Source organism: Eucyclogobius newberryi, unplaced genomic scaffold (assembly GCF_026437365.1).
Source record: "Eucyclogobius newberryi isolate DKJ021-1_F unplaced genomic scaffold, fEucNew1.0.hap1 SCAF_3, whole genome shotgun sequence".
Classification (NCBI taxonomy): domain Eukaryota; kingdom Metazoa; phylum Chordata; class Actinopteri; order Gobiiformes; family Gobiidae; genus Eucyclogobius; species Eucyclogobius newberryi.
In genome coordinates this window covers 10,283,437-10,309,348 of record NW_027315945.1, presented here as the reverse complement: position 1 = coordinate 10,309,348, position 25,912 = coordinate 10,283,437, and the positions used below count along the sequence as shown (strand labels likewise).

Here is a 25,912-nt window from a genome sequence, read left to right as displayed (position 1 = left end):
AGTGTGGACAACTCTGTGAATGTCCCTGAGTGTGGACAACTCTGTGAATGTCTCCGAGTGTGGACAATTCTGTGAATGTCCCTGAGTGTGGACAACTCTGTGAATGTCCCTGAGTGTGGACAACTCTGTGAATGTCCCCGAGTGTGGACAACTCTGTGAATGTCCCCGAGTGTGGACAATTCTGTGAATGTCCCTGAGTGTGGACAACTCTGTGAATGTCCCTGAGTGTGGACAACTCTGTGAATGTCCCCGAGTGTGGACAACTCTGTGAATGTCCCTGAATGTGGAAAACTATGTGAATGTCCCTGAGTGTGGACAACTCTGTGAATGTCTCCAAGTGTGGACAATTCTGTGAATGTCCCTGAGTGTGGACAACTCTGTGAATGTCCCTGAGTGTGGACAACTATGTGAATGTCCCTGAGTGTGGACAACTCTGTGAATGTCCCTGAGTGTGGACAACTCTGTGAATGTCCCCGAGTGTGGACAATTCTGTGAATGTCCCTGAGTGTGGACAACTCTGTGAATGTCCCTGAGTGTGGACAATTCTGTGAATGTCCCTGAGTGTGGACAATTCTGTGAATGTCCCTGAGTGTGGACAACTCTGTGAATGTCCCCGAGTGTGGACAACTCTGTGAATGTCCCTGAGTGTGGACAATTCTGTGAATGTCCCTGAGTGTGGACAATTCTGTGAATGTCCTTGAGTGTGGACAATTCTGTGAATGTCCCTGAGTGTGGACAATTCTGTGAATGTCCCTGAGTGTGGACAACTCTGTGAATGTCCCCGAGTGTGGACAACTCTGTGAATGTCCCTGAGTGTGGACAACTCTATGAATGTCCCTGTGAATGTCCCCGAGTGGCCCAGAGGACAGAACCCAACTGAACTTCTCTGGAGAGATCGGAAAATGGCTTTGAACCGACGCTCAACAACCAACCTTTTTGGGGTTGAGAGGTTCTGCAAAGAAGAACGGGAGGAAGTGCCTATACATAGCATCATACTCAAAAAGACTTGAGGCTGTATTAGTGCCAAAAGTGCTTCAACAAATTACTGAGCAAAGGCTGAGAATATGTATGTACAAGTACGATTTTTTTCATACATTTGCAAAGAATTCCAACAACCGTCTTTCACATTGTCATTATGGGGTATTGTTTGTAGAAATGTTGAGGCAAATCATTAATTTAATCCATTTTGGAATAAAGCTGTAGCATAACATAACAGAGAATGTGGAGAAAGTGGACTTTATTACATGGAGAAAATTGGATACAGCTCCTTTAAAGCCACACCCCTAACACTATTTGTTATTCTTTAGACAGCTTAAATTGAGAGGAAAGCTTCACTACTGGTCAGATGGTTGAAAGATGAGAATCAGAAAACTATCCACTCATCACATTCATACCATTCTAACCCACTAAACAAAACAGGAATAAAATATATAAAAAATAATAAAACAGCAGAAACGACAGGACACAAGGCATATTCAACAGAAAAAGAAAGTTCAAAATTCTAGAGGACAAACACTATTCCCCGTAGCAGTTATTACTCTCCAAAGTAATAAATTGAGATATTATTTGATCTTGTATTAGCTCTAACAATTTAAATGTGTCCCTTCAAAACCATCACATTCAAAAAAGGTGAACAATTTCCTTCAAAAACACACTTCTGGGAGTAATTCTTCTTCCTCCTCACAGAACTGCAGTAAGGATCATTTTGTATCTGCAATTTTGATAGAGACTTTTTTGTTGCATTCATTTTGTTGAAATATCCTTGAATAAGAGTTTAAATAGTCAGAAAGAAATGTCTCCCAAAACGGGCAGATTCTGTGTGGGAAAAGTGACACACCAGTTGTACTAAGAATCCATTTGTAAATGATTTTGTTTGTGTTGGTTTCATTTAATCATTTGTGGGAGACAAACTAATTGCTTATCTCTTTTCTTTTTGCAAATTTGAGCAATGGCTGAAAGTAAATTATTAAGACTTAAACAATGTAACAAAATGTTGTATAAATGTATGAAACTTTGAGAAGAGAGAAAAATTCCAGATGTCTCCAAACGATCATTCACAAAAATTACACCTTTTTCAATGCAAAAATCTCTAACATCGCTCAGGTCTCAGAGACAAACTCCATGACTCAATGTCTCATCCTGGTTAGAACACTCCTGTCTCAAATTACATTCTGCAAAAACAGTTGCCATGGTTTTCACCAAATCCAACACTCCCCACACTGACCCAGGCATATTTGTTTCAGGAGAATGACTGCAGATTGTTCCAGAATACAAATATCTTGGCATTGCAATAGATTCAAAATTGTCATTCAAATCACACGTCAATAGAATCTGTAACAAAATAAAATGTAATCTCTGCAATTTCAACCACGTCCGCCACCAAATGTTCCACACAAGCCGCAACAATGTTCATGCGCTCAATGATCATATCCCACATCACATACTTTCTACTCCCCTGGTTAACGTGGCAACGCTGAAACCTCTACAATCTTCACAACCGAACCGCACTCGCTATTGCCCCATACGACACAAACACAGTCTACTCAGCTTGGAGAACATGGTCAAATACTCAAATCTCTGTCTATTGTACAAAGTCATTCATGATCAGTCATCTCCACCACTCAGTCAGTTTATGACCCAGAGGGGCAGCTGACCCAGAGGAGCAGCAGAACCAGAGGAGCAGCTGAACCAGAGGAGCAGCAGATCCAGAGGAGCAGCAGAACCAGAGGAGCAGCTGAACCAGAGGAGCAGCTGACCCAGAGGAGCAGCTGACCCAGAGGAGCAGCTGACCCAGAGGAGCAGCAGAACCAGAGGAGCAGCAGAACCAGAGGAGCAGCTGACCCAGAGGAGCAGCTGAACCAGAGGAGCAGCAGAACCAGAGGAGCAGCAGAACCAGAGGAGCAGCTGAACCAGAGGAGCAGCAGAACCAGAGGAGCAGCAGAACCAGAGGAGCAGCTGACCCAGAGGAGCAGCTGACCCAGAGGAGCAGCAGAACCAGAGGAGCAGCTGAACCAGAGGAGCAGCTGAACCAGAGGAGCAGCTGACCCAGAGGAGCAGCTGACCCAGAGGAGCAGCAGAACCAGAGGAGCAGCAGAACCAGAGGAGCAGCTGAACCAGAGGAGCAGCTGACCCAGAGGAGCAGCTGACCCAGAGGAGCAGCAGAACCAGAGGAGCAGCAGAACCAGAGGAGCAGCAGAACCAGAGGAGCAGCTGACCCAGAGGAGCAGCTGACCCAGAGGAGCAGCAGAACCAGAGGAGCAGCAGAACCAGAGGAGCAGCAGAACCAGAGGAGCAGCTGACCCAGAGGAGCAGCTGACCCAGAGGAGCAGCAGAACCAGAGGAGCAGCAGATCCAGAGGAGCAGCTGACCCAGAGGAGCAGCTGACCCAGAGGAGCAGCAGAACCAGAGGAGCAGCAGAACCAGAGGAGCAGCTGACCCAGAGGAGCAGCTGACCCAGAGGAGCAGCAGAACCAGAGGAGCAGCAGAACCAGAGGAGCAGCTGAAGCAGAAGAGCAGCTGACCCAGAGGAGCAGCTGAACCAGAGGAGCAGCAGAACCAGAGGAGCAGCTGAAGCAGAGGAGCAGCTGAACCAGAGGAGCAGCAGAACCAGAGGAGCAGCTGACCCAGAGGAGCAGCTGACCCAGAGGAGCAGCAGAACCAGAGGAGCAGCAGAACCAGAGGAGCAGCAGAACCAGAGGAGCAGCTGACCCAGAGGAGCAGCTGAACCAGAGGAGCAGCAGAACCAGAGGAGCAACTGACCCAGAGGAGCAGCAGAACCAGAGGAGCAGCTGAACCAGAGGAGCAGCTGAAGCAGAAGAGCAGCTGACCCAGAGGAGCAGCTGAACCAGAGGAGCAGCAGAACCAGAGGAGCAGCTGAAGCAGAGGAGCAGCTGAAGCAGAGGAGCAGCTGAACCAGAGGAGCAGCTGAACCAGAGGAGCAGCAGAACCAGAGGAGCAGCAAAACCAGAGGAGCAGCTGAACCAGAGGAGCAGCTGAACAAGAGGAGCAGCAGAACCAGAGGAGCAGCTGAACCAGAGGAGCAGCTGAACCATAGGAGCAGCTGACCCAGAGGAGCAGCAGAACCAGAGGAGCAGCTGAACCAGAGGAGCAGCAGAACCAGAGGAGCAGCTGAACCAGAGGAGCAGCTGAACCAGAGGAGCAGCAGAACCAGAGGAGCAGCTGACCCAGAGGAGCAGCAGAACCAGAGGAGCAGCAGAACCAGAGGAGCAGCTGAACCAGAGGAGCAGCTGAACCAGAGGAGCAGCAGAACCAGAGGAGCAGCTGACCCAGAGGAGCAGCAGAACCAGAGGAGCAGCTGGCTGTGTCTGAGTCTTATAATGTAAATAATGTAAATATTTCTTATTTCTATGTGAAATCCTGTCATGGGACAACAGATGAAAAATAACCTTTTGGCTAATTCTGGCATATTTATAGAAAAGTTTATTAAGATGCACTGTTCCTGAAATAAATACATAAATACATTTGAAATCGTCCAAAGCACCTCCGTCCTGATGCCGTGAATCGTGTCTGGGGGATTTCACTGGAAATTCCACCACACTTTAAGTGCATCTTTAAAGAATGGGGAAAAGTCTTGTAGCATATTTTTTTTTATAATTTTCTCAATGTGTGTTTCTTTTAATTGAAAATGTAACTTCACCTTGTATTGTGAGGGAATTTCCAACTTTTCAGTCTTTCTATTATAATTGTATTCAACAATCACTTCGAAGTTTTCGGGCAGGTGAATCCCTAAAATATCAACTGCTCCACTGGTCCAATTAATTGGAGCTGAGCTTCTTAAAAACAAGATGGTATCTTTTATTGTCCCTATTCTCAAAATATTGCACTTCTCAAATTTAGGTCTTAGTGTCTTATTTAAGTCCTAGTGTTTAAATCCAAAGTAAACGTTTCTGAAATGTATTGTTTTGGTTGTATAAAAAAGATTGAGTTATCAACATACATTGTCACCTTAACGTCCTTACCATTTGGTACCAAGCCTTTTATCCTTTTATTATTTTAATAGCCAAAATCTCAATACATAAAATAAACAAATATGGTGACAAAGGGCACCTTTGACAGACCCCTTGGATTATTGGAGACACATTGGAGATGTGCCCATTGTGTATCACTCGACTAGTAGGCTTATTATGGCATTGAATACATTTTAATATATTTATAAATTCCCAATGAATACCATCCATTTTTTTTACCAGCAAAATATAATAATCCTGATAACTGACTCTTGCAATCCAAATCTATTGTATCAAGTATTTAGCAAAGTGGCCATTAGAATATTTGTATATGTTAATGAAGTATCCCCAGTTTTAACCCTAATAATTTGACAAACATATGCAAACCCCTCACATCCTGCCCTGGCGTGATTCCCCTCCCTGCTCTAGATTCCTTTTTAGGCTCCCCGGGGACCTGTGGATGTTCCGGCTTCTGCCCAGCCTGACACACTTAGCCAGAGTCCTGTCGTCTAACACCGACTCGCTCATTACGGCTATTTTTACAAACAACCCAGAAATTCTTGATTAATGACGAGCCTTCACAGCGGTTTTGGGTCTCAGATGTCATTCCTCGTGTGTGAACCTCGAAGGAGCACATGAGTGGAGCACTGTATGATGGTTGCCATGGCGATCTCCCCTCGGCACAAAGCAATTTTAGGAGTTAGAGCCACGAGCAACAGCAGAGCTTCGACATTGGCACTCTGATCAAACCGAAGTGCGCGGAGAAGGCCAGGAGCGACTCGGTGCATTTGACAACCCACACTACCTCCAGGCAACAAGTGAAATATATATTCAACATGTGAACTGGATGAAAAGGCATCATGATACAGAATTGTTATTTCTTTTTTCATATCTAAGGTCATGCACGGCACAGAATAGGAGCTGTACGTCAAACAGCTTTTCTACGTTTTTTATTGCGTTCTTGTGGTCCTCAGGCGCTTGGGTTTCTGAGATGGCGAGTCAGAGCTACCACTTGCTTTTATCACGGAAAGATGGGATTCTGAGCTCACCAATAATAACAATACCAATGAATTCCCTCTACAAAATTGTTTTAAAGAGCAAACAGTAAGATTTGTTGATGTTTGTTTTGGAAAAGCATCATTTTTCAGTTAGCTAGTTAAAACCAGTTAAGCTAAATAGGTAAGCTAAATTAAGGTTAAGGTACAAATAATACAGATATGCTGCAATTTAAATAATATATAACATCTTAAATTGAACAGTAAATTGTGTGTACATGCTGAGTCTATTTTCATCTTATAGAAAAGGTAAAATGTTTTTCTTTAATGTATGCCTTAGGCTGAGCAAAATAATAGGTCTGTTTGCCGTAACCCAACCGACCCGGTATAAAACTAGCCTACTGAAATAAAAATATCAGCATTTTGATTTAAAAAAATAACAATTCTTTTATTTTTCAAATATTTTGCCGACTCACCGACCAGTCTTTCCTAAAGCGTTGTGTGGAATATTCTTATAGCGCCGGTAAACCTATCTCTCACCCCAAGGGACAAATATGGCATTGCACGATGCATATGCGTTAACAGTCACCCACTTCTGTATTAAATAGACTATGCAGGAGGAAACACGTTTTGCCTTGTTGATATGCCTCTCCCAGCGACACTGGCCTGGCCACCGCTCATATCGTCCTGCATCATGGTGTGGCTTGATTTAAATTTGACTTGTGCATTGCATTCTGGGAGAAAAACATGCCCAGCAGGGTCATCACAACAAACATGGCGGCGCCCGTGTCCCCCCCGCATGTTCCCCCAGCTCGCCTTCGCTACCAAAATAAAGGATAACGGCGTACAAAAGGTCGATTGAAATATCTTAAAATCGGGTTGATCGAGACGTTTTTCCGTCATTGACTGTTGAAGCCTGACCCCTGGCAGTCACTCCGAGTCAAAAAATTGCAACATTTTGATCTTTTTTTTCCTCTTCAAAGTAAAAAATATAAGAATTTACCTACCGACCGACCCACTTGAAAAATGTTGAGTCAATATATTGCTTTTATTATTGTCCATTGTTGTATGTTGCACCGAATCACCAACGCCTCCTGTGAACCTTTTCTGATTCTGATTCTTCTAAACCATGAGTAACTCTTATAAATATATGTACATGTGCAGGGCATTTGTGTAGATTTATCTTTTTTTTTATTTAGAAAACCTAATCTTAATTCCCATTTCAAACCAGTGAGTTATAAGAACAAAACAGCTTTAGATGGCTTACTTTGTATTAAATCTAACTCATTTGAAAAGTGATTTAATGTAATTGTCAAAATATATGCAAAAATATGAGAATGATACAGTCTATTGCCTGTTTCCTGCTCGATAGTGTCTCCTCCTGCGGCTCTGTTTTCAGTCAGGTGTAATGTCGGTCTGCGCTTTAGAGAAGTCACCTTCAATTTGGCGTCTTTATTTATTTTATGGAGCTGGTTATCTCATCCGCTGCCGTCTCTTGATGCCCAGCTCTAGAATAAAAAGGCCTGGTGGAGTTTTTGGCAAAACATAAAGCTTTGAATGAGCTGTTTTATATTTAGACCAGGTCCACGTGGACACATGAGCGAGGCCCCAATCTAAGCACTGTATAGATCAAAATCACCTAAATAATGGGTTCATATTTAGTGACATACAGAAAGTTTCAAACACTTACAAGTTGTTCAAAGATTTATTATAGTCCGTTGTATTTGTATCCTAAATGCTTGAGTGTGACGGAGTGTGATGTTCATTTGTTAAGACTCCAAGTTTTAGTCACAATCGTCTTTTAAAATTTAGCCTGTTGGTTACGGTTCTTTTTTTGAGTAAATACAAATGGAATTATTTTTCAATCTTGTGTCAGATTAAATACAATTTGCCTTGATGTAAGATTTATTACAGTACACGAAGAACCAAAAAACAGACTTTTTGTGATTCTATAAGAAAAATGGTGTTTGCTCCAGTTTTGTATTTCAATGCTTTTTCAGTTTTATTATTGGCCAATAAAAATGCAATTTACTAAATGTCAACTAAATACCCACAACATGCTGTGTGATAACCGACCAACAGCTCTTTAAGTTTATTTTTTTACTATATAAAATTAATTTAATGATTATATTTTTTGAATTTCAGTCATATCCATTTGATGATTTTCTGTGTGATTTGAAAGGATTTGAATGAAATACCTTTCATTCCGAAATACAGCAGTTTATCATGAGATAACATAAGCGTTTGGTGCTGCCTTGTTTTCTCCTGTTTAGACCGCTTTGAAACTAGATTCCTTAAATGGCCCGTTTTGGTTCACTTAAGACAGTGGCATACTTCCCAACTCTCCCGATTTGGTCGGGAGTCTCCCGATTTGGGGCCTGTCTCCCGATCAACCCGATCGGGAGACGAAATCTCCCGATTTGAAGATATTTCAATAAAAAAATAAAAAATCTACCTTTTTCTACGCCATTAGCCTTTATTTTGGTAGCGAAGGCGAGCGGGGGGAACATATGAGCGCTGCTGGGCGTTTCCGTCCCCCAGAATGCAAAGCAGGTCGAATTTATTATTGAATCTACACGTCCCACAGTGATAGGGAACGACTTGAGAGTTGGAAAAGATAGTGGCGCCGACAAGGATAAAGCGGCTGCTGAAAATAAATCTCCCGCTTAGGGGGGGCAATCTCCCGCTTTTTTATGCGTTATCTCCCCCCTGGGATGGTAAATAAGTTGGGAAGTATGCAGTGGAAACAGACCGAACCAATCTGCTCCAAAGCAAGACACAGGAAACAGTTGAGACTTTTCTCCCATCTTCTTATCCACATGAAGGTGTTACGTCTTTGCCTCACATGTTCCACAGTATAGCATCAAACACATGTGTCTTGCATATATTCAGGAGCAGCTGTTTGTATTGCTATTATAATACTGAGCCCTGTGGTGTCACTTGCTTGTTTCTATGGAGATAAAGACATTTGTCTCTTACTGCATTGCTGCAGAATATGTGGACTGATGGATCTGCTAAGCAGTTCCTCTCAGCTCCCTCATTTGTCTGTGTCTATTTAAAAAGCCATTACATTTTCATAATTCAAAACAACATTGACATTCACTGATGCAGAACACGGCGTAGTTAGCAATGTTAGCATCACATGAGACAGCAGCCCTCTGTTTATCTGACCTCTGGGTCAACACCTCTAAGGTAAAGAACACAGATGGCACTTTGCTCACCCATTGGCTCCAAAGACCTGAGCCCTGCGGAGAAGAATCTTCCACTGCAGCTAATATCCTTTTGTTCTCTGGATATTGGATGGAGAACTTTTTCAAAGACAAAGTTCTTGAATTGCTATATTTCACATTGAAACTGACCCCATGTTTCCCTGAGATCTGTAACTAAACCATGTTTGTTAAACAAATGCCTAAAAACTGTGTTTGTAGTGTGATATGTTTCTGTATTTGAATGATAATGTATTTCCTCATTACCTGTGAATGATGTGTGTATTCATTGAATGTTGTAATATTTTGATATGGTTACACGTCATTGTTCAGGTTTAAGTTAAAATAGTTCAAATTAGAAACAACAAAGATTGATTGAGAGTTAAACCGTTCTTAAGGTAACTCCCACTTTAAGCCTTTAAGCAGGCCCTCCCTCACTCTCTCTCTCTCTTGCTCCTGGACTTCAATCACGAATAATTGATAATAGTTGCGTGATAAGAGCAACAAACTGCCTTATTTTGCTGTATTGATTTTTCTGGACAGAGTTCACCTCAAAAACACACTTGAGGTTTTTTTTTTTTTTATTTGCAGGATGTGGTTGTTGAAGATTATTTCTCCTGTAGGGCTCACCACATGCTGTCTCCATGGGAATGTTATTGCTTTGTTTTATCTACCTCCAAAGGTTCAAGCAGGTGTTGCCACCTGGCCAAGTTACAGGTTAGCTCTATTGAGAGGCAAGCCCCCTACAGTAACAAGCTATGTTCAAGTACTTTTTTAAGCAACAGAAACAACTCTAATTGAATAAATGCAAGCTAAATATATTTCTATTATTTTGAATATTCCAGACAACTTTATTTGGCCAAGAGGGACAATTAAAGTCCATAAAGCAGTTAAAATACAATACTAATGGAATAGTTCAACTAAGGTCTCAGTGCAGCTCGACAGGACAGGTAGGATCAGTAGCTCTAGTGTCAGGGCAGTGTTAGGGTAAAGTGATCCTTCTTTTAACTATTTGTATTATTATACACTGTTTTATATTGCAGCTTGATGCCGACGCAAGCTTCTATTTTGTAAATTGTTCACTGACAATGGCAATAAAACTGATTCTGATTCTTCTGAAGCCCAGCCATCACATAACATCTACAAACAGAGGAACAGATGGAAAGTCACATTGTGCACCTTTTAAGATCGTCACATTCAGAAGATTTATTACACATATGTTTAGCTTTTAACCATGTGATAACATAACATCAAAAAGCACTTGGAGTTGTGTTTAGCTTCATTCACACTTGTTTGATGTAGCCTGTTTAGTATGTCTTCTCCCTGAGCCTAAGAAACCATTCCGCCATGAGCTCCATATCATCGCTAAACTCGTTCTGAGCATTTCTGCCTCAAATCACGTTCATTACAACTGTGTGCCTGCATCAGCATGTCAAAGACAAGCTAGGTTTATTTATCTCCCATGTGTAATTCCGTCTGCGGCCACTAGATGGAGCTCTAACTCAGTTCTTGGTGTAGGAAATGTCTGACAGAGATGAAGTAATGTGTGCTTTTTGTAGACCAATTATTTAAAGTTCTCGAACATGAACTGCCAAAGCAAAGGTACTCCAGAACATGTTTAAAGTCCAATAACAACACAAATAATGCATAATGTGCATAATGTGTCCTAAATAAACAATTTGAAGATTCCAAAATGTAATCTGATGAGACCATACAGTCAACAGACAATTCATTACGAGTTTTATTAGCCTCACCAAAATGTTAGCGCCATGTTAACTACAGTCATGCCTTGTTTTAAAATGCTTGACGCACAACTGTTGCCAGCAGAGGCACCTAACACTAAATCAGAGCAAATTAAAAGTGACAACCACATAAATGTCTCATATTGTTAGAATTTGGGGTAATTATGACACATGAAAACGCCATGTGAAGCTGTCTAAATGTGTTACAAAAGCTACACTACAGTAAGCATAATGTTTCTCCTTTAATAGGTGCTGCTGACAATAGCGTGTGCATCTGTTTTGAGCCACAGAACTTTCAATTTCACGTGGCATTATGCAACCTGACAGGTGTTATATTGAAACAAATGCTTTAAGCTGTTGATCTAAGCCATGACTGCCACTCACAAACAACAAGCTGTTATTTACAGCACTGGGGAAGCAGAACACAAACATGACACACTGAGTTGTAAGAAGTCTCACACAATACAATACCAACAGTAGCATGCACAAATAGAGAAGGGGATTGACTTTAACCCAGATAAACATTTTCAGGAACTCTGCAACAAACTCCTTTTGAAATGTATTTTGCTACGATGAATGAGAAGTCATAAAGTTTCCATTTTTCAAACAAATAAAAGGGGACATTTTAAAGTGACCTAATACAATATGAATGTAACTGAGCTATTTGGGACAGGTCCAGCAGCACAATACTTCATGCAGACTTTCTTTCAATATTTGTCCTTGAACCAAAGCTCCCACTCAAATCTCTACATTAAAATTCTGACTGAAGTGTCTTTTGGACGCAGGCTGAATATGTTATGTTCAAAAAGCAGCCTTCAAATTCTGGAATCTGATGATGTCTAACACTGAGATGGAGGACAGAAGGGAATATTACTATAGCCAATAGTTCAGATATTGTCATACAACAGAAAATCCACAGATATTGTAATGGTTGTACGTTGATTGTGTCCACAACCTCATTATATTATCCTAGATTATGTCTGCCATGTCTACTGAATGCAATGCCGTCTGTGTTATTGATTAATAATAATGCATGACTTATGGCCCGTTCAAACCGCAAACGCCTATTCGCGCGTTATGGCGAAGTTGGACGCAAGTACGCACGAAGAAAAACGCAAATACGCCGCGTTCTCGACGCAGCGGAGCAGAGACGAAATATAGTAAGCAGACGCGCGTTTGCCGCGTGCGCATGCGCAGTGGAGGTGTTGTCAGTCTGGCTTCTTTAATGGCGGATCAAAGTTGAGACAGTGCCTTTTGCGTATTTGCTCTTCAAAGCCCAAAAACGGAGACGCTCGGCGGCGTGTCTGGATCCACCAGTGATCAAGTTGAATCAATACCATCATTTGCTTCAAGACTGGATAAACATCGCTCTCAGCTGTAGTTTCGTTTGTCCCGGGTCCTGTTTGATGACTTGTTTCCCGCATTGGTGCGCGGACATGTACCAGGACAACAACTACAGACGCCTGTCCATCTGTCCATCAGGTCAGTACAGAAATATTCATGTCTGAGCGCAATAATAAAGTGTATGTGCTGTGTATGTGCTGTGTGTGTGCTGTGTGTGTGCTGTGTGTGTGCTGTGTATCTGCTGTGTGTGTGCTGTGTGTGTGCTGTGCGTGTGCTGTGTGTGTGTGTGTGCTGTGTGTGTGCTGTGTATGTGCTGTGTATCTGCTGTGTGTGTGCTGTGTGTGTGCTGTGTGTGTGCTGTGTGTGTGCTGTGTGTGTGCTGTGTATGTGCTGTGTGTGTGCTGTGTGTGTGCTGTGTGTGTGCTGTGTATGTGCTGTGTGTGTGCTGTGTATGTGCTGTGTGTGTGCTGTGCGTGTGCTGTGTATCTGCTGTGTGTGTGCTGTGTGTGTGCTGTGCGTGTGCTGTGTGTGTGTGTGTGCTGTGTATGTACTGTGTATGTGCTGTGTATGTGCTGTGTGTGTGCTGTGTGTGTGCTGTGCGTGTGCTGTGTATCTGCTGTGTGTGTGCTGTGTATCTGCTGTGTGTGTGCTGTGTGTGTGCTGTGTGTGTGCTGTGTATGTGCTGTGTGTGTGCTGTGTATGTGCTGTGTGTGTGCTGTGTATGTGCTGTGTGTGTGCTGTGTATGTGCTGTGTGTGTGCTGTGTATGTGCTGTGTATGTGCTGTGTGTGTGCTGTGTGTGTGCTGTGCGTGTGCTGTGTATCTGCTGTGTGTGTGCTGTGTATCTGCTGTGTGTGTGCTGTGTGTGTGCTGTGTGTGTGCTGTGTATGTGCTGTGTGTGTGCTGTGTATGTGCTGTGTGTGTGCTGTGTATGTGCTGTGTGTGTGCTGTGTATGTGCTGTGTGTGTGCTGTGTATCTGCTGTGTGTGTGCTGTGTGTGTGCTGTGCGTGTGCTGTGTGTGTGTGTGTGCTGTGCGTGTGCTGTGTGTGTGCTGTGTATCTGCTGTGTGTGTGCTGTGTGTGTGCTGTGTGTGTGCTGTGTATGTGCTGTGTGTGTGCTGTGTATGTGCTGTGTGTGTGCTGTGTGTGTGCTGTGTATGTGCTGTGTATGTGCTGTGTATCTGCTTGTGGTTGTGTATAAAACCAATGAAAAGTACATAGATAGTAAAAATTAAACATAGTTTTCATAGCATTAATATGTTGTTTCTACAGGACAATCACCAGCAGGAGGTGCTCGACGTGCGTTTACATAGACTTTGAATGTAAACTGGACGCTTTTGCCGCACCGGTCTGAACGGGCCATGACTGTATGTAACGCCTCTCCAGATGCTCAAAGTCGCTTCACTATTTAGTATTTACCATAGACAGACATAGGCAAGGTGGGAGTAGTGTCTTACCCAAGGACACAACTCTAGGCACTGGTTGGAGCTGGACCTTTGGTGGGTGAAGGCTGTAAAGGTTCACATGCTCCATTTTCATTTTTAAACTCGTTCTGAGCGTAGGTACCATTGCATTTTTGCTTCCAGCTGACATTGAACGCAGAGCATAAATAAGCCTTATGCCACACGTGATCTCAGAAACTCTTTGATGGGATCAGAAGACTGCATGCCCACTGTTGCTCGTGTGTTTCACGTGCTGCTCTCTTTTAAGTAGTTATCTTTGCTTTTTCGGGATCTTTATATTCCACCCAAACAGTTCTGAAGCACTTTCTTTCCCCTTCATCGTCAGCTAAGCGCCATATCCTCCGAGCCAACTCCACCGCAGCAGCCAAACCATCAGCCTCTTCAAACTCCCCAAAGATAATTCCCTAAACAAATCCATCAGCACATCACCGCCATCTCTACCAGCGAGGTTCCAAAGTTCATCTACTCAACAACAACTCACTGACCTGTTCCGAGGTAGAGGACGCTGTAGTGCTCGTCGTTGACTGCCAGGGCGATGTCTGCTACGGCGTGGGTGATCTGGTCTTCAGTGGGCAGGTCCAGCGGGGCGATACCCACCGGCCGGATCACGTCTTCGATCTCCGGGTGGTATCGGATCACCCCCAGGTTCTTGATGTCATTGTGGCCTCCTGTGGAACTGGGGTCCTTACGTACGCACTATCGAGAGAGAGGAGGGGCGTAGTCAATAGGCTGCAGGAACCAGTATGTAATTACTACACGTTAATTAGCCTAAATAAAGCAGGAACAAAGACTTGACTCATGATGATGATGAAGTAAATGATGCAGGTTTAGCAACTACTTCTTCATGGGTTTAGGGTATCAATGAATGAAACCTGAATAATTCTTAGTAAACTATATGCTCAAATAAGTCTTTGTTTATGCTCATAAAGGATCCCGTATGTTTTTTTTATATTATTATATTGTTATTGGGCTTTAAACAGGCTCTTGTGTACTTTTGCTTTGGCATCTCATGTGTCAATATTCATGTGTCCGTATTATGTGTTTGCACTCCATCCACTTAGCAATTAGCATGCGCAATTAGCATGCAAAGTAAACAAAGGTTCATTCAGATTGGTGCTGCCCGATGGTCGAGTGGTTAAGGCACAGCACACGCTCCAAGTGCAGCCGGCCGCAGTTTCGTGAGTTCAAATCTCCAAAAAAATACTGCATGTCCCCCCCTCTCTCATTCCACATTTCACCCTGTCCTCTCCTGTCTAATAAAGCCTACAGGCCACAAAAAAGCTCAGATTGAGTCTGGCAATGATTTATGGACTTACAAACAGCACAGAGGGTTTTAGGATCTCTACCTCTGACGTCACAAATTTGAGAAATTTAAACCACTTGTGAGACTCAGGGAAAGAGCAGAGAAGACTATCTTAAAAAACGGATTATTGCCAAGTGTAAATTAAGCTAAATACAGGTAATTTTTGATGAGAAAACAATGTTAATTTTTTTTATTTTGCATAATATGTGTGTTAAAAATGTTGTTCGTATAAAGTGCAATCTTAATTTCACAGTTGCGAGGGCGGGGTGTTTAGAATTCAATTGTAGAATTTTCTGTGTTAAAATGATTTAATTTTTGTCAGATTTATGCATAAAGGTGCACTATTAGGCCTTTTCCATTAGTGCCGACTCAACTTGACTCCGCCCTGCTTTAGCGCATTTCCATTTGGTGTTAGCTCCTCAGACCATTTATTTTTTAGTACCTTCTTCCCCCTTGGGCCAAGTTGAGCCAAGCAGGGACTAAACATGAGCCAAGCAGGGACTAAACATGAGCCAAGCAGGGACTAAACATGAGCCAAGCAGGGACTAAACATGAGCCAAGCAGGGACTAAACATGAGCCAAGCAGGGACTAAACATGAGCCAAGCAGGGACTAAACATGAGCCAAGCAGGGACTAAACATGAGCCAAGCAGGGACTAAACATGAGCCAAGCAGGGACTAAACATGAGCCAAGCAGGGACTAAACATGAGACAAGCAGGGACTAAACATGAGACAAGCAGGGACTAAACATGAGCCAAGCAGGGACTAAACATGAGCCAAGCAGGGACTAAACATGAGCCAAGCAGGGACTAAACATGAGCCAAGCAGGGACTAAACATGAGCCAAGCAGGGACTAAACATGAGCCAAGCAGGGACTAAACATGAGCCTAGCAGGGACTAAACATGAGACAAGCAGGGACTAAACATGAGACAAGCAGGGACTAAACATGAGACAAGCAGGGACTAAACATGAGCCAAGCAGGGACTAAACATGAGCCAAGCAGGGACTAAACATGAGCCAAGCAGGGACTAAACATGAGCCAAGCAGGGACTAAACATGAGCCAAGCAGGGACTAAACATGAGCCAAGCATAGACTAAACATGAGCCAAGCATAGACTAAACATGAGCCAAGCAGGGACTAAACATGAGCCAAGCAGGGACTAAACATGAGCCTAGCAGGGACTAAACATGAGCCAAGCAGGGACTAAACATGAGCCTAGCAGGGACTAAACATGAGACAAGCAGGGACTAAACATGAGACAAGCAGGGACTAAACATGAGCCAAGCAGGGACTAAACATGAGCCAAGCAGGGACTAAACATGAGCCAAGCAGGGACTAAACATGAGACAAGCAGGGACTAAACATGAGCCAAGCAGGGACTAAACATGAGCCTAGCAGGGACTAAACATGAGACAAGCAGGGACTAAACATGAGACAAGCAGGGACTAAACATGAGCCAAGCAGGGACTAAACATGAGCCTAGCAGGGACTAAACATGAGCCTAGCAGGGACTAAACATGAGACAAGCAGGGACTAAACATGAGACAAGCAGGGACTAAACATGAGACAAGCAGGGACTAAACATGAGCCCAGCAGGGACTAAACATGAGACAAGCAGGGACTAAACATGAGCCCAGCAGGGACTAAACATGAGCCAAGCAGGGACTAAACATGAGCCAAGCAGGGACTAAACATGAGACAAGCAGGGACTAAAATGTTGCAGTTTCTGGTTGGGCATTTCTATTAAAAATAGTGAACAGCATAGCCGTGCTGAGAATCACCCTTAGAAAGTTTGTCTCCACCTTTAGCAGAAATCTTCAAATTGCTATGCTTTTATGTTCGGTGTTGAGAGCAGAAGAGGGGAGAATAGATTACCATGCCGGGGCGCACTCCGCTTAATGGACTGCTGTAGCCTTTGAGCTTGGACGTAGAGAAGGCCCGATCTATGTCTTCAATGGAGTAGGCACAAATCACCGTCTTTCCCCTGAATCAGAACAGAGAAGAGGAGTTACAATGCATTCAGCAATGACATTCCTATTTTCATTTAAGATCAGAATTCTTGCAAAATGTGCTTTTATTTGTAATAAGCAATTGTATCACCTTATAACAAATACTCAAGACATGAACGTTATCAAGGATATGCAAATAAAGAACCAAGTATTTAAATGACCTTGTTGCCACCCAATATTAAAATCAACTTGTATTGAATTTGAACCATGAATTATGTGAAAATTATATCCTACTGCCATCTCTCATTTTGCAGTAGTCACTTGGTTTTTACAGAAGGTCGCCCTCTGTATTCAACCCATCCTTCAATGCTGCGTGGGAAAAACTGTCTGGACAACTTATGCCTCGTGTACACTGACACAAGTGCTGGTGCAGATTGCCAGTTAAACAAATTCCAGTCCACTGTGGTCCATTTTTTACGAACGTCATGCAGAATCAAGTGTTTTCAGGTGATTTTAAGCACTTTCAAAGTCTTGTGAACCACATCTGCACTACAATCAGTGTACACAAGGCGTCTGGGGCAGAGAGCGTCCGCAGTGCAGTGCCCTACGACCCAGATCTAAATGTTCAGTTAGGCTTGGTCAAGACTACCTGGATTGAGGATTACTTTGAGACAGTGGCGTGCGGTCAGGGCAATCAAGGCAAACAGTGATTGACCAATAAAATCTAAAATGACTGTGTGTCCTAACTATGTTTAAAATGGTCCAAAAATATATCCAAATAAACCTGTTTTAGCCTCATTTCTGCTGCTGAAGCTTAGCTGGAAATTACTGTGTTTTTAGTGGCCACTACAAGCTGCTGCGCAGTACTGCATTGGAAGCTTGGTTCTTCTTCTCTCACTGCTGCACAGTGTTCAGAGGCCTGCTCTCTAACATGAGCTTTTAGAACCAGAGCGGACAGCAGCTTCTTTTAGAGGTCCACATGCGCTCTGAGGACCACACAGCCTCAAACCACGCTGAATAAACCTGTGTGGGAATCTTGGATGTTTGCAGGTTGTGGGCATGTGCAGAGGAGACGCGAAGCAACAGCAGCGCCAAGTTTGTTTGAAGCTTAAGATCTGTTCATGTTTCTAATGATTAAATGTTAGTCAGAAATACAGGCATCATTTAACAACTGAAAATGCTGATCATTACATCATTTTTCTAACTGAGTCCAGATGACTACGACTGAAGCTTTTTCTACAATGATCATTACATAGAACATGTAATGAATAGATCGGTGAAGTGAGCAAATTTAGTCCATTCAGTATTATCTACTGGTGCGGGAGTATAGCTCAGTATTATAGGTGTATTATATCTTCACGTGTTAGTGTTTTTTTTTTTCGTTTTTTCTTATAGGTGTTTTACGTTTTAGTGTTTTTTTCACTTTTGCATGCAAATGCTCACCTCTAAATATTGGACTTAAAGAAATAATCAAGGATTTTTGGCCGATTTAAGAACCCCCCGCGACGGATCATCTCCTGTCTCCTGTGAGCCAGCTCGAACACGGTCTTTCTCTGTCGCCCTTTTTGTACAGTACACTGAAGGAATTTGCTAAACACACACCGGCATATCAACCAGCTTAGTGTTAGCTAGTAGTTACTTTTAAATATTTTTAGTAGCATTTTAGATCAGTCTTTTGTGAATTTTTTTATAAAATAAACAGTTTAAAGCCAAATTAAGTAGTGATAATCCACAATCTGCATATTCTCAAAGCATTGGCCAATCACAGCATGAGATAAAGTGTCTTTTCATATGTTTGTCGGAGCAGATCGAGGCAGAGACGGCAGTGAGACAGCCTTGTGCTGTCCTCAGTAATGGCCTCAATTTTTTTGCGACAGCATGAAAATTACAAGTCTCCATCAACTAGATGACAAGAGAAAAGTAAAGCTTGTGAAAAAGCACAGGTGGGCTAACACCACGACCCTTGAAAATTGAAACATTTTGACTTTTTTCACTGTTGCCTACACTACATTCAATCAGCAAGAGTTTCATTGTCGGAGCAAAGAGCTGACAACAGAACTGCACACTCACAAAAATACTATTACCACAAGATCAAAGAAGTTGTCATTTTTTTATACCCATGGTCAGCAGAGTAAATAATACTTCAATTCGTCAATTTGTGCAAAAATCTTGTGACACTTGTGCCCCTGAAATACCTTTAAAACCTCACCCAAAAACTACTCATTTACACCAATGTGAGCATTTGTAATCAGGTACATTCCACCCCTGTTCAAGACTCAGAAAAGAACCTGGACTACCTAAACTTTAGGTAGTCCAGGTTCTTAAAGGTCCTAAAGAACACACACTCAAACACAGAGAAAGCATGCAAACTCCACACAGAAAGGCTAGTGAGGTGAGATTAATTACCATTCAGCCACATATTTTACATTCTGATTCATGCTTTGCGACTGACTTCCCTTCTATATTATAATTACATGAACACATGATGGATTTCATGTCAGTCTGGACAATATTGACATGTGAGTCACGTACATTAGCTTGATGTGTTGTATGACATCATCTTGTGGGGGAGGGTAGGCTGATGCAGGGATAGTCTAGACTTTATTTACATTCAAATCCAGTCTGTCTGAGTTCAAATGTGTGGGCCAACTGATCATTAAATCACTCTTGATCCTTTGACAGATTGCTCCCTTCTTTCCCTTCTTTAAGGAGAGGTAAGAAACACCACAACATTTTCTGACTCTTATCTATTCTCAACGTTATATTGGACATTTAGCTCTGTTTTGTTTCCTTGTTTTATCCTTAATGGACAAGGCAATTTGGTACAATTCACCAGGGAACATAAACAAATGCGGTGAAATGGAAAAACAGCTTGGTGCTTATATGGCTATATGCCTTTTTACTCAAAATTCCTCCCTTTATGTATGGACACAAGAGGTGGTGGAGCGGAGAGGATGGAGAGGCTGAGGAGGCTGAAGATTCTGCTGGTGCGGTGGGGATGGGTACAGATAGACGGGGAAAAAAATGACTAGTAAAAAAAAAAAAGAACATTAAAACTCGACATAAATTTTGAAGTACCTGTTTGAAAATGTACTTAAGAGAAAAAGTGTTGCATCCCGATTTGAGAATGGCATTGAATGTAGTCATGTTGATAATGAATTGTACTGAACTTTTGTCAGTAGTGTTAAACGATTCAAAATCTGATTGTGTTGATGGACAGTTAAGTTTGACCTTATTGGTCTGCACGAGGTTGTTCTCATTGGACACTTCAGCTGCCGTCGATCATCAAGACGAGCCGCAGCTAAATACGAACCCACCTACAAAAACGTGGACACCTACGTCTTATAGACAGGTGCGGCTCATATATGTGAAAGAAAAAATCATAGTATTCACTAGCGCTCAATAGTCTTATTTTTACAGTACTAAGTCATTCAAAATTCTTACTTAAATACAGTGCTTTTACTTTTTGTGGTACAAACTGCAGCAAAAGATTGATCAATCAAAACAAATGGTGGGAGGTGGATATTTTAAAGGATTGAAAAAATATGACGCACGGCTAATTCCGGTTGACTCAAATGTCTTACTTCTCTCTCTATGGGGTTTTCTCAAGACCTCGCTAAAATAATCAATGTTTAAAGATTACGTGGTGGACAAAGAGTGGCGGATAATCACAGACAGCGTGATAAAGTCTAGCCTACAATGCAACCACTTCACCTGATGATATATCTGTGTTTACTATGGTAGAATAGCACAATAATCTTAATTAGCTCTTATAAAAACACAATCAACCTGTTCTCAAATTTATTTTTATCAATTATTTAATATCATATTTAGGTTTTCAGTTAGGTGTTAGCCCTGAGGCACATACACTGACCGTAATAAACACAGATATACCCTGTGGTGAAGTTACATTGTTAGTTGACATGAACTTAATGTCAGTGATTATTAGAACTAAAGCATGTTTGAAAAAAGTGCATCACATTGACTGTGTGTCAAAGTGCGCACTGGGAAATACAAGGGGCAGGGTAAACTTGTAGCCAGGAGGCCCACCATTATAATGTGTTCTGGAACTGTCCTGTTGCTCAGAGATATTTAACTGAGATTAACTAATCACTGCAGACCATTTTCAGTATTACTACTATGTATTTGGCCCAAAAACTCCTGCAATGGACACCGTGAATGGATACCTTTGGAGCATATGTTTGACGGCAGGGAAGAAGACCATTATGAACAAATGAATAACACAAACTGAACAAACGATCAATGACTGCACCAAAATTATTACTGACATTCAAAAAATTAAAACAGTATTTAATCTCTCCTATTTACCGCTCTTTACAATTTTCTGTGTTTACGATTTACAATTTTCCAATGTAGTGAAGAAAGACTTCACAAGAGTCTTTATCAGCATAGTAGACATGCAAATTCAGGACCCCAGAGCGCTGTGCATCTTCTTCTTAAAGCCACTAACCACTCTATTGAAGACAGTGAGGTGAAGAGTCTAGGCAGGAAAAAAAGATGGTTTGAAAGAGGAATTAAAGAGGCAATCTTTGTTAAAAAAAAAGACAAACCGTCCTTAAATAGAAATGGGATGCTAATCAGTTACTCAAAGTGGAGGGAGAGTGAGCCAGGGACAATAGGAGGCTTATAGCCCATTAAAGGACTGATAGGAAACAAAGCGTCTAGTTTGAAAGTAAACAAAGAGGGTTAGTTTCTGGTGAAACCAATAACACGTTTTATCATAACCCCTTTTATCTGGGTAGGATAAATATCTGAGTTCCCTGACTTGATTCGCAGATTGAGAATGACTGATGAGAGTCGAAAAGTTTAGGTTTGTCGAGTGTATGTTCTTGTATTTTTGTGTTTAAAGCAGAACTAAGTAACTTTAGCGACAGAGCTCCCCCTGCAGCTCCCTACTAAAACACACACTGTCGGAGAACAGAGCCAAAAATGTTTTTTTTATTTTCTTTCTTTTCTTTTTCATTGAAATTGGGCAGTATAATCACATACAAAAATAACCTTGACAAATATAAAATATGTAAAAAATGTCACTTGGTTCTTCTGCAAATTATTTTTTTTTAGTTTGACGTGACTTGACTATCCCTCCGTGACTCATTGTCCTTCGCATAATCTTTGAATATTGATTCTTTTAGCACACCTCTGAGAAAACTCTACAAAGATCAGAATTAAGAAGATTTCCGAACATTCGGGTAAACTAGCGCTGTGGTGCTGTGTAAAGCCTAATATCGGGATTAAACCATGAAATAGAGATGAAACAGATAATAATTTAATTCACAGAAATTCTGCCCACCGCTAATTCGAGATGGACCAATTTCCAAAAACAAATATGCGACAACAATAGTATCAGTCTAACCAAATACTGAACCCACAAAACTGCTTATTGCTTTTACAATTTACAACTGCTGGTAATTTCTCAGCCCCTTCGGCAGTAATCGACGCCACACTGATCTCATGAGTCTGATAGCTGCAATCAGTGTTACGAGCTTTGCAAACTTTGAGGACAATTCTTTGGCAGATTGTCACAGAAAAACTGCTGTTGTAGAGAAATTATACCCAAACCATGACTGACACGACACATTGAAAGAGATGGAGGGAAATGGTGTGTGCGTGCAAGTCTGACTGAAGAGGCGATGGTGAGCTAGTGTCAATTACTGTGCTCTCCTGCTTGAAATAAGTTTGTTTAGGATCAATGTAGACATTTTGAAGGAAAGATTCTAATTTAGCAGAAAGTGGTGTTTTGTCTTGGCATTGCTGTAATTAAATTGATGGCACCACAGCTCAAAATACAGTGATTTCTGTTTTTTTGTGTGGATGTTTTGTAGCCTGGGAAGTTTGAATACTGGAATTGGTGGAATGTCATTTAAATCTGTAATAATTTAATCAACCAAAAAATATAATTAGAGTTTGATAAGTATAATAAATTGTATTACGTTACCTATTATTGCTATTATTATTCTGTTACTTATTGTTTAGGTAGAAAAAGCTTCAGTTGTAGTCATCTGGACTCAGTTTGAAAAATAGACGTTTCGACTCTCATCCAAGAGTCATTGTCAATAAAAGAATTTAGATCGAGAACTCCGATATTAATACTGTTCTGTGGTAAGACCCGCCCATTGGGAGGAGCCTTCCTGAAGTAGAAAGAGTTGTTTGTTTCAACAGAAACTCCCCCCTTGTATCTACCGAGCTAGCCTATTCAGAATCTTAATGGGCTATTAGAATCCTCTTTGTCTTTGTGAGACCCTGGCTCGACCACCCTGAGTACCTGATTAGCATCTAAATGTCCTGGTCCTCTACCTTTCCAGGGGTTCAGTATTCCATTATAGATACCAGGAAGATTGAATCTGAGCCCTCCATTTCTGTTTAAAGAAGGTCTTTCTTTTTTAACAAAAATAGCTTCCTTGACTCCTCTTTCAAACCATCTTTTCTCCCTGCTTAAAACCTTCACCTCACCGTCTTCAAACGAGTGATTAGAGGCTTCAAGATGGAGATGCACGGCGCTCTGTGGTCCTGAACTTGTATTTCTTCTGTGCTGATAGAGCCTCTTGTGTAGAGGCTGTTTTGTCTCACCTATGTACCGTTCTTTACAGCTTTCTTCACTGCATTGGATCGAATAAACTACATTGCTCTGTTTTTGAGTCGGCAACTTGTCCTTAGGGTGAACCAGTTTTTGTCTTAAAGTGTTTCCTGGTTTAAAATAAACAGGGACTTCGTGTTGTCTAAAAATTCTGTGCGTTTTTTCTGACAGGCCAGACACATAAGGGATAGAAACACCCTTCCTTCTCTGTTCAGTTTCCCTTTTGTCCTGCTTCTTGGTTCTCTTCACTCTGTTGAGAGCCCAAGCGGGGTAACCACAGGCTGAGAGGGCATTTCGGACAAGTTTTTCCTCTTTCTTCTTGCCCTCTGAGCTGGTGGGCACACCTTGAGCTCTGTGTTGTAAGGTTCTGATCACACCCAGCTTGTGCTGTAGTGGGTGGTTGGAACCAAAGAGCAGATACTGGTCCGTGTGTGTAGGTTTCCTATATACTTCTATTTGGAGTTTCCCGTCCTCTCCTCTGATCGTGGAACAATCAAGAAAGGCCAAGGACATGTAGATGCTAATCAGGTACTCAGGGTGGTTGAGCCAGGGTCTCACAAAGACAAAGAGGTTTCTAATAGCCCATTAAGATTCTGAATAGGCTAGCTCGGTAGATACAAGGGGGGAGTTTCTGTTGAAACAAACAACTCTTGCTACTTCAGGAAGGCTCCACCCAATGGGCGGGTCTTACCACAGAACAGTATTAATATCGGAGTTCTCGATCTAAATTCTGTTATTGACAATGACTCTTGGATGAGAGTCGAAACGTCTATTTTTCAAACTGAGTCCAGATGACTACAACTGAAGCTTTTTCTACTATGGAACACGCCTGGACGAATGAGGGATTACACCGACATGTTACTTATTGTTATTTGTTTGGATTTTATTATATCAAAAATTCTAAATATCAGTACTTTTCTTCTACGTTTTGTAAGAAGGCTTGCAGCTAGCAGTAATCTCTTACTTTAAAGGTGCTTTATCTACCTGAGTATACTAATTATTCACTGTGATTAATTCGTAACTGCTTTTCACAAGTCTCAGTCCACAGCAGAGTTTACCGTCTGCCTGTATTTCTAACTAACATCTCATCATTGGATGTGTGAACAGAGTCTTAGCTACAAACACAGATTTGTCTCTAAAAGATAGTTTTTAAATGAGTTTGCTGAAACTTGACGCTGCTGTTGCTTCTCTTCTCTGCACATGCTCAGTTTGGGCAAAACCGACACACATCCTTGATTCCCGCACAGTTTTATTTAGCGTGGCTTGAGCATAGATCCATGGGTTTGAGGCTGCGTTGTCCTCTGAGCGCATGTGCAGACGTCTAAAAGAAGCTGCTTTCCGCTCGGGTTCTAAAAGAGAGCAGAGCATGAACGGGCCTCTGAACACGGTCACAGACTGAGCCGCTTTGGTTAAAGCAGAACACTGCTTCCTGTGCAGTACTGTCCAGCGGCCTGTAGAGGCCACTAAAAGACATTGTGAGTTCAGCCAAGCTTCACTAGCAGAAGTGAGGGGAAAACGGGCTTATTTGGATATGTTTTAGAACAATTCATATATAGTTGTGACACACGGTAATTTTAGATTTGAGTGGCTTATCCCTGATTGCCTTGATTGACTGCACGCCACTGATGAAGACATATTCTGCTGATCATTCTTTCCCATGATCTCATTACTAAAATCTCTACTTGCTGGAGAACCGAAGAAAAAGCTCTTATGTATCTTTTCAAGTGAAAAAGTAGAAATTGGCACTGACCATGCGTTGGAGAAGAGGCCATAGAGCACGCCCGCCCTCTTGTCTTGTGCGGTCAGGACCACAGCCTGTCTGAGGTTGTTGTACTGCTGCTGCGTGTTGCCTGCTCCACACATGACCCGAGCCTTCAGGAAAGTGGTCCAGGAGTCGGCCAACAGAGCTTTGATGCCTCCTTCATCCACCTAGCGATATCAACAAGAACATCATTTAGAAAGGCGCTATAATATTTGTCATGAGCACTTTCATTGAGATTGCCCATTTTCTTTTAAGTTTAGCATATTTTCAAACATGAAAAACACAACAATAGAACAAGAACAGAACGAGAGAGAGAGAGCAAGTAAGCAGACATCAAACAGGTGAGAAAGGAAAGAAAGAAAAAATCAAGGCACACATAAACCCAACCAAAAGTCTAACATAATCTACAGTCCTTCAAATTGGTCCATTTTCAGTGCACTGTCGAATGTGAGTTTTTCCATTTTTTGAATGTCAGAGGTAATGTCTGTCGAGGCCTTGATTGTCGGAGCAATTTCTGTCATCCATTTTTTTGTGATGGCTTCTTTTGCCGCTGCCAAGAGTATGTTCTAGAAGTAACTGTTTATT

The 25,912-nt window shown here is 42.0% G+C and overlaps 1 protein-coding gene across 2 annotated transcripts in view; it reads right to left on the bottom strand.

The window, feature by feature from the left end:
* Positions 1-25,912, bottom strand: part of LOC140373739 (semaphorin-7A) — a 113,518-nt gene that overhangs the window by 24,389 nt on the left and 63,217 nt on the right. For both annotated transcript variants that reach the window (XM_072460378.1, XM_072460379.1), the window contains 3 exons: positions 25,316-25,494; positions 16,897-17,005; positions 14,202-14,412 (listed from right to left, as the gene is read on the bottom strand). In XM_072460378.1, coding sequence (XP_072316479.1) covers positions 14,202-14,412; positions 16,897-17,005; positions 25,316-25,494 — 499 coding nt within the window. The remainder of the gene's footprint in view (positions 1-14,201; positions 14,413-16,896; positions 17,006-25,315; positions 25,495-25,912) is intronic.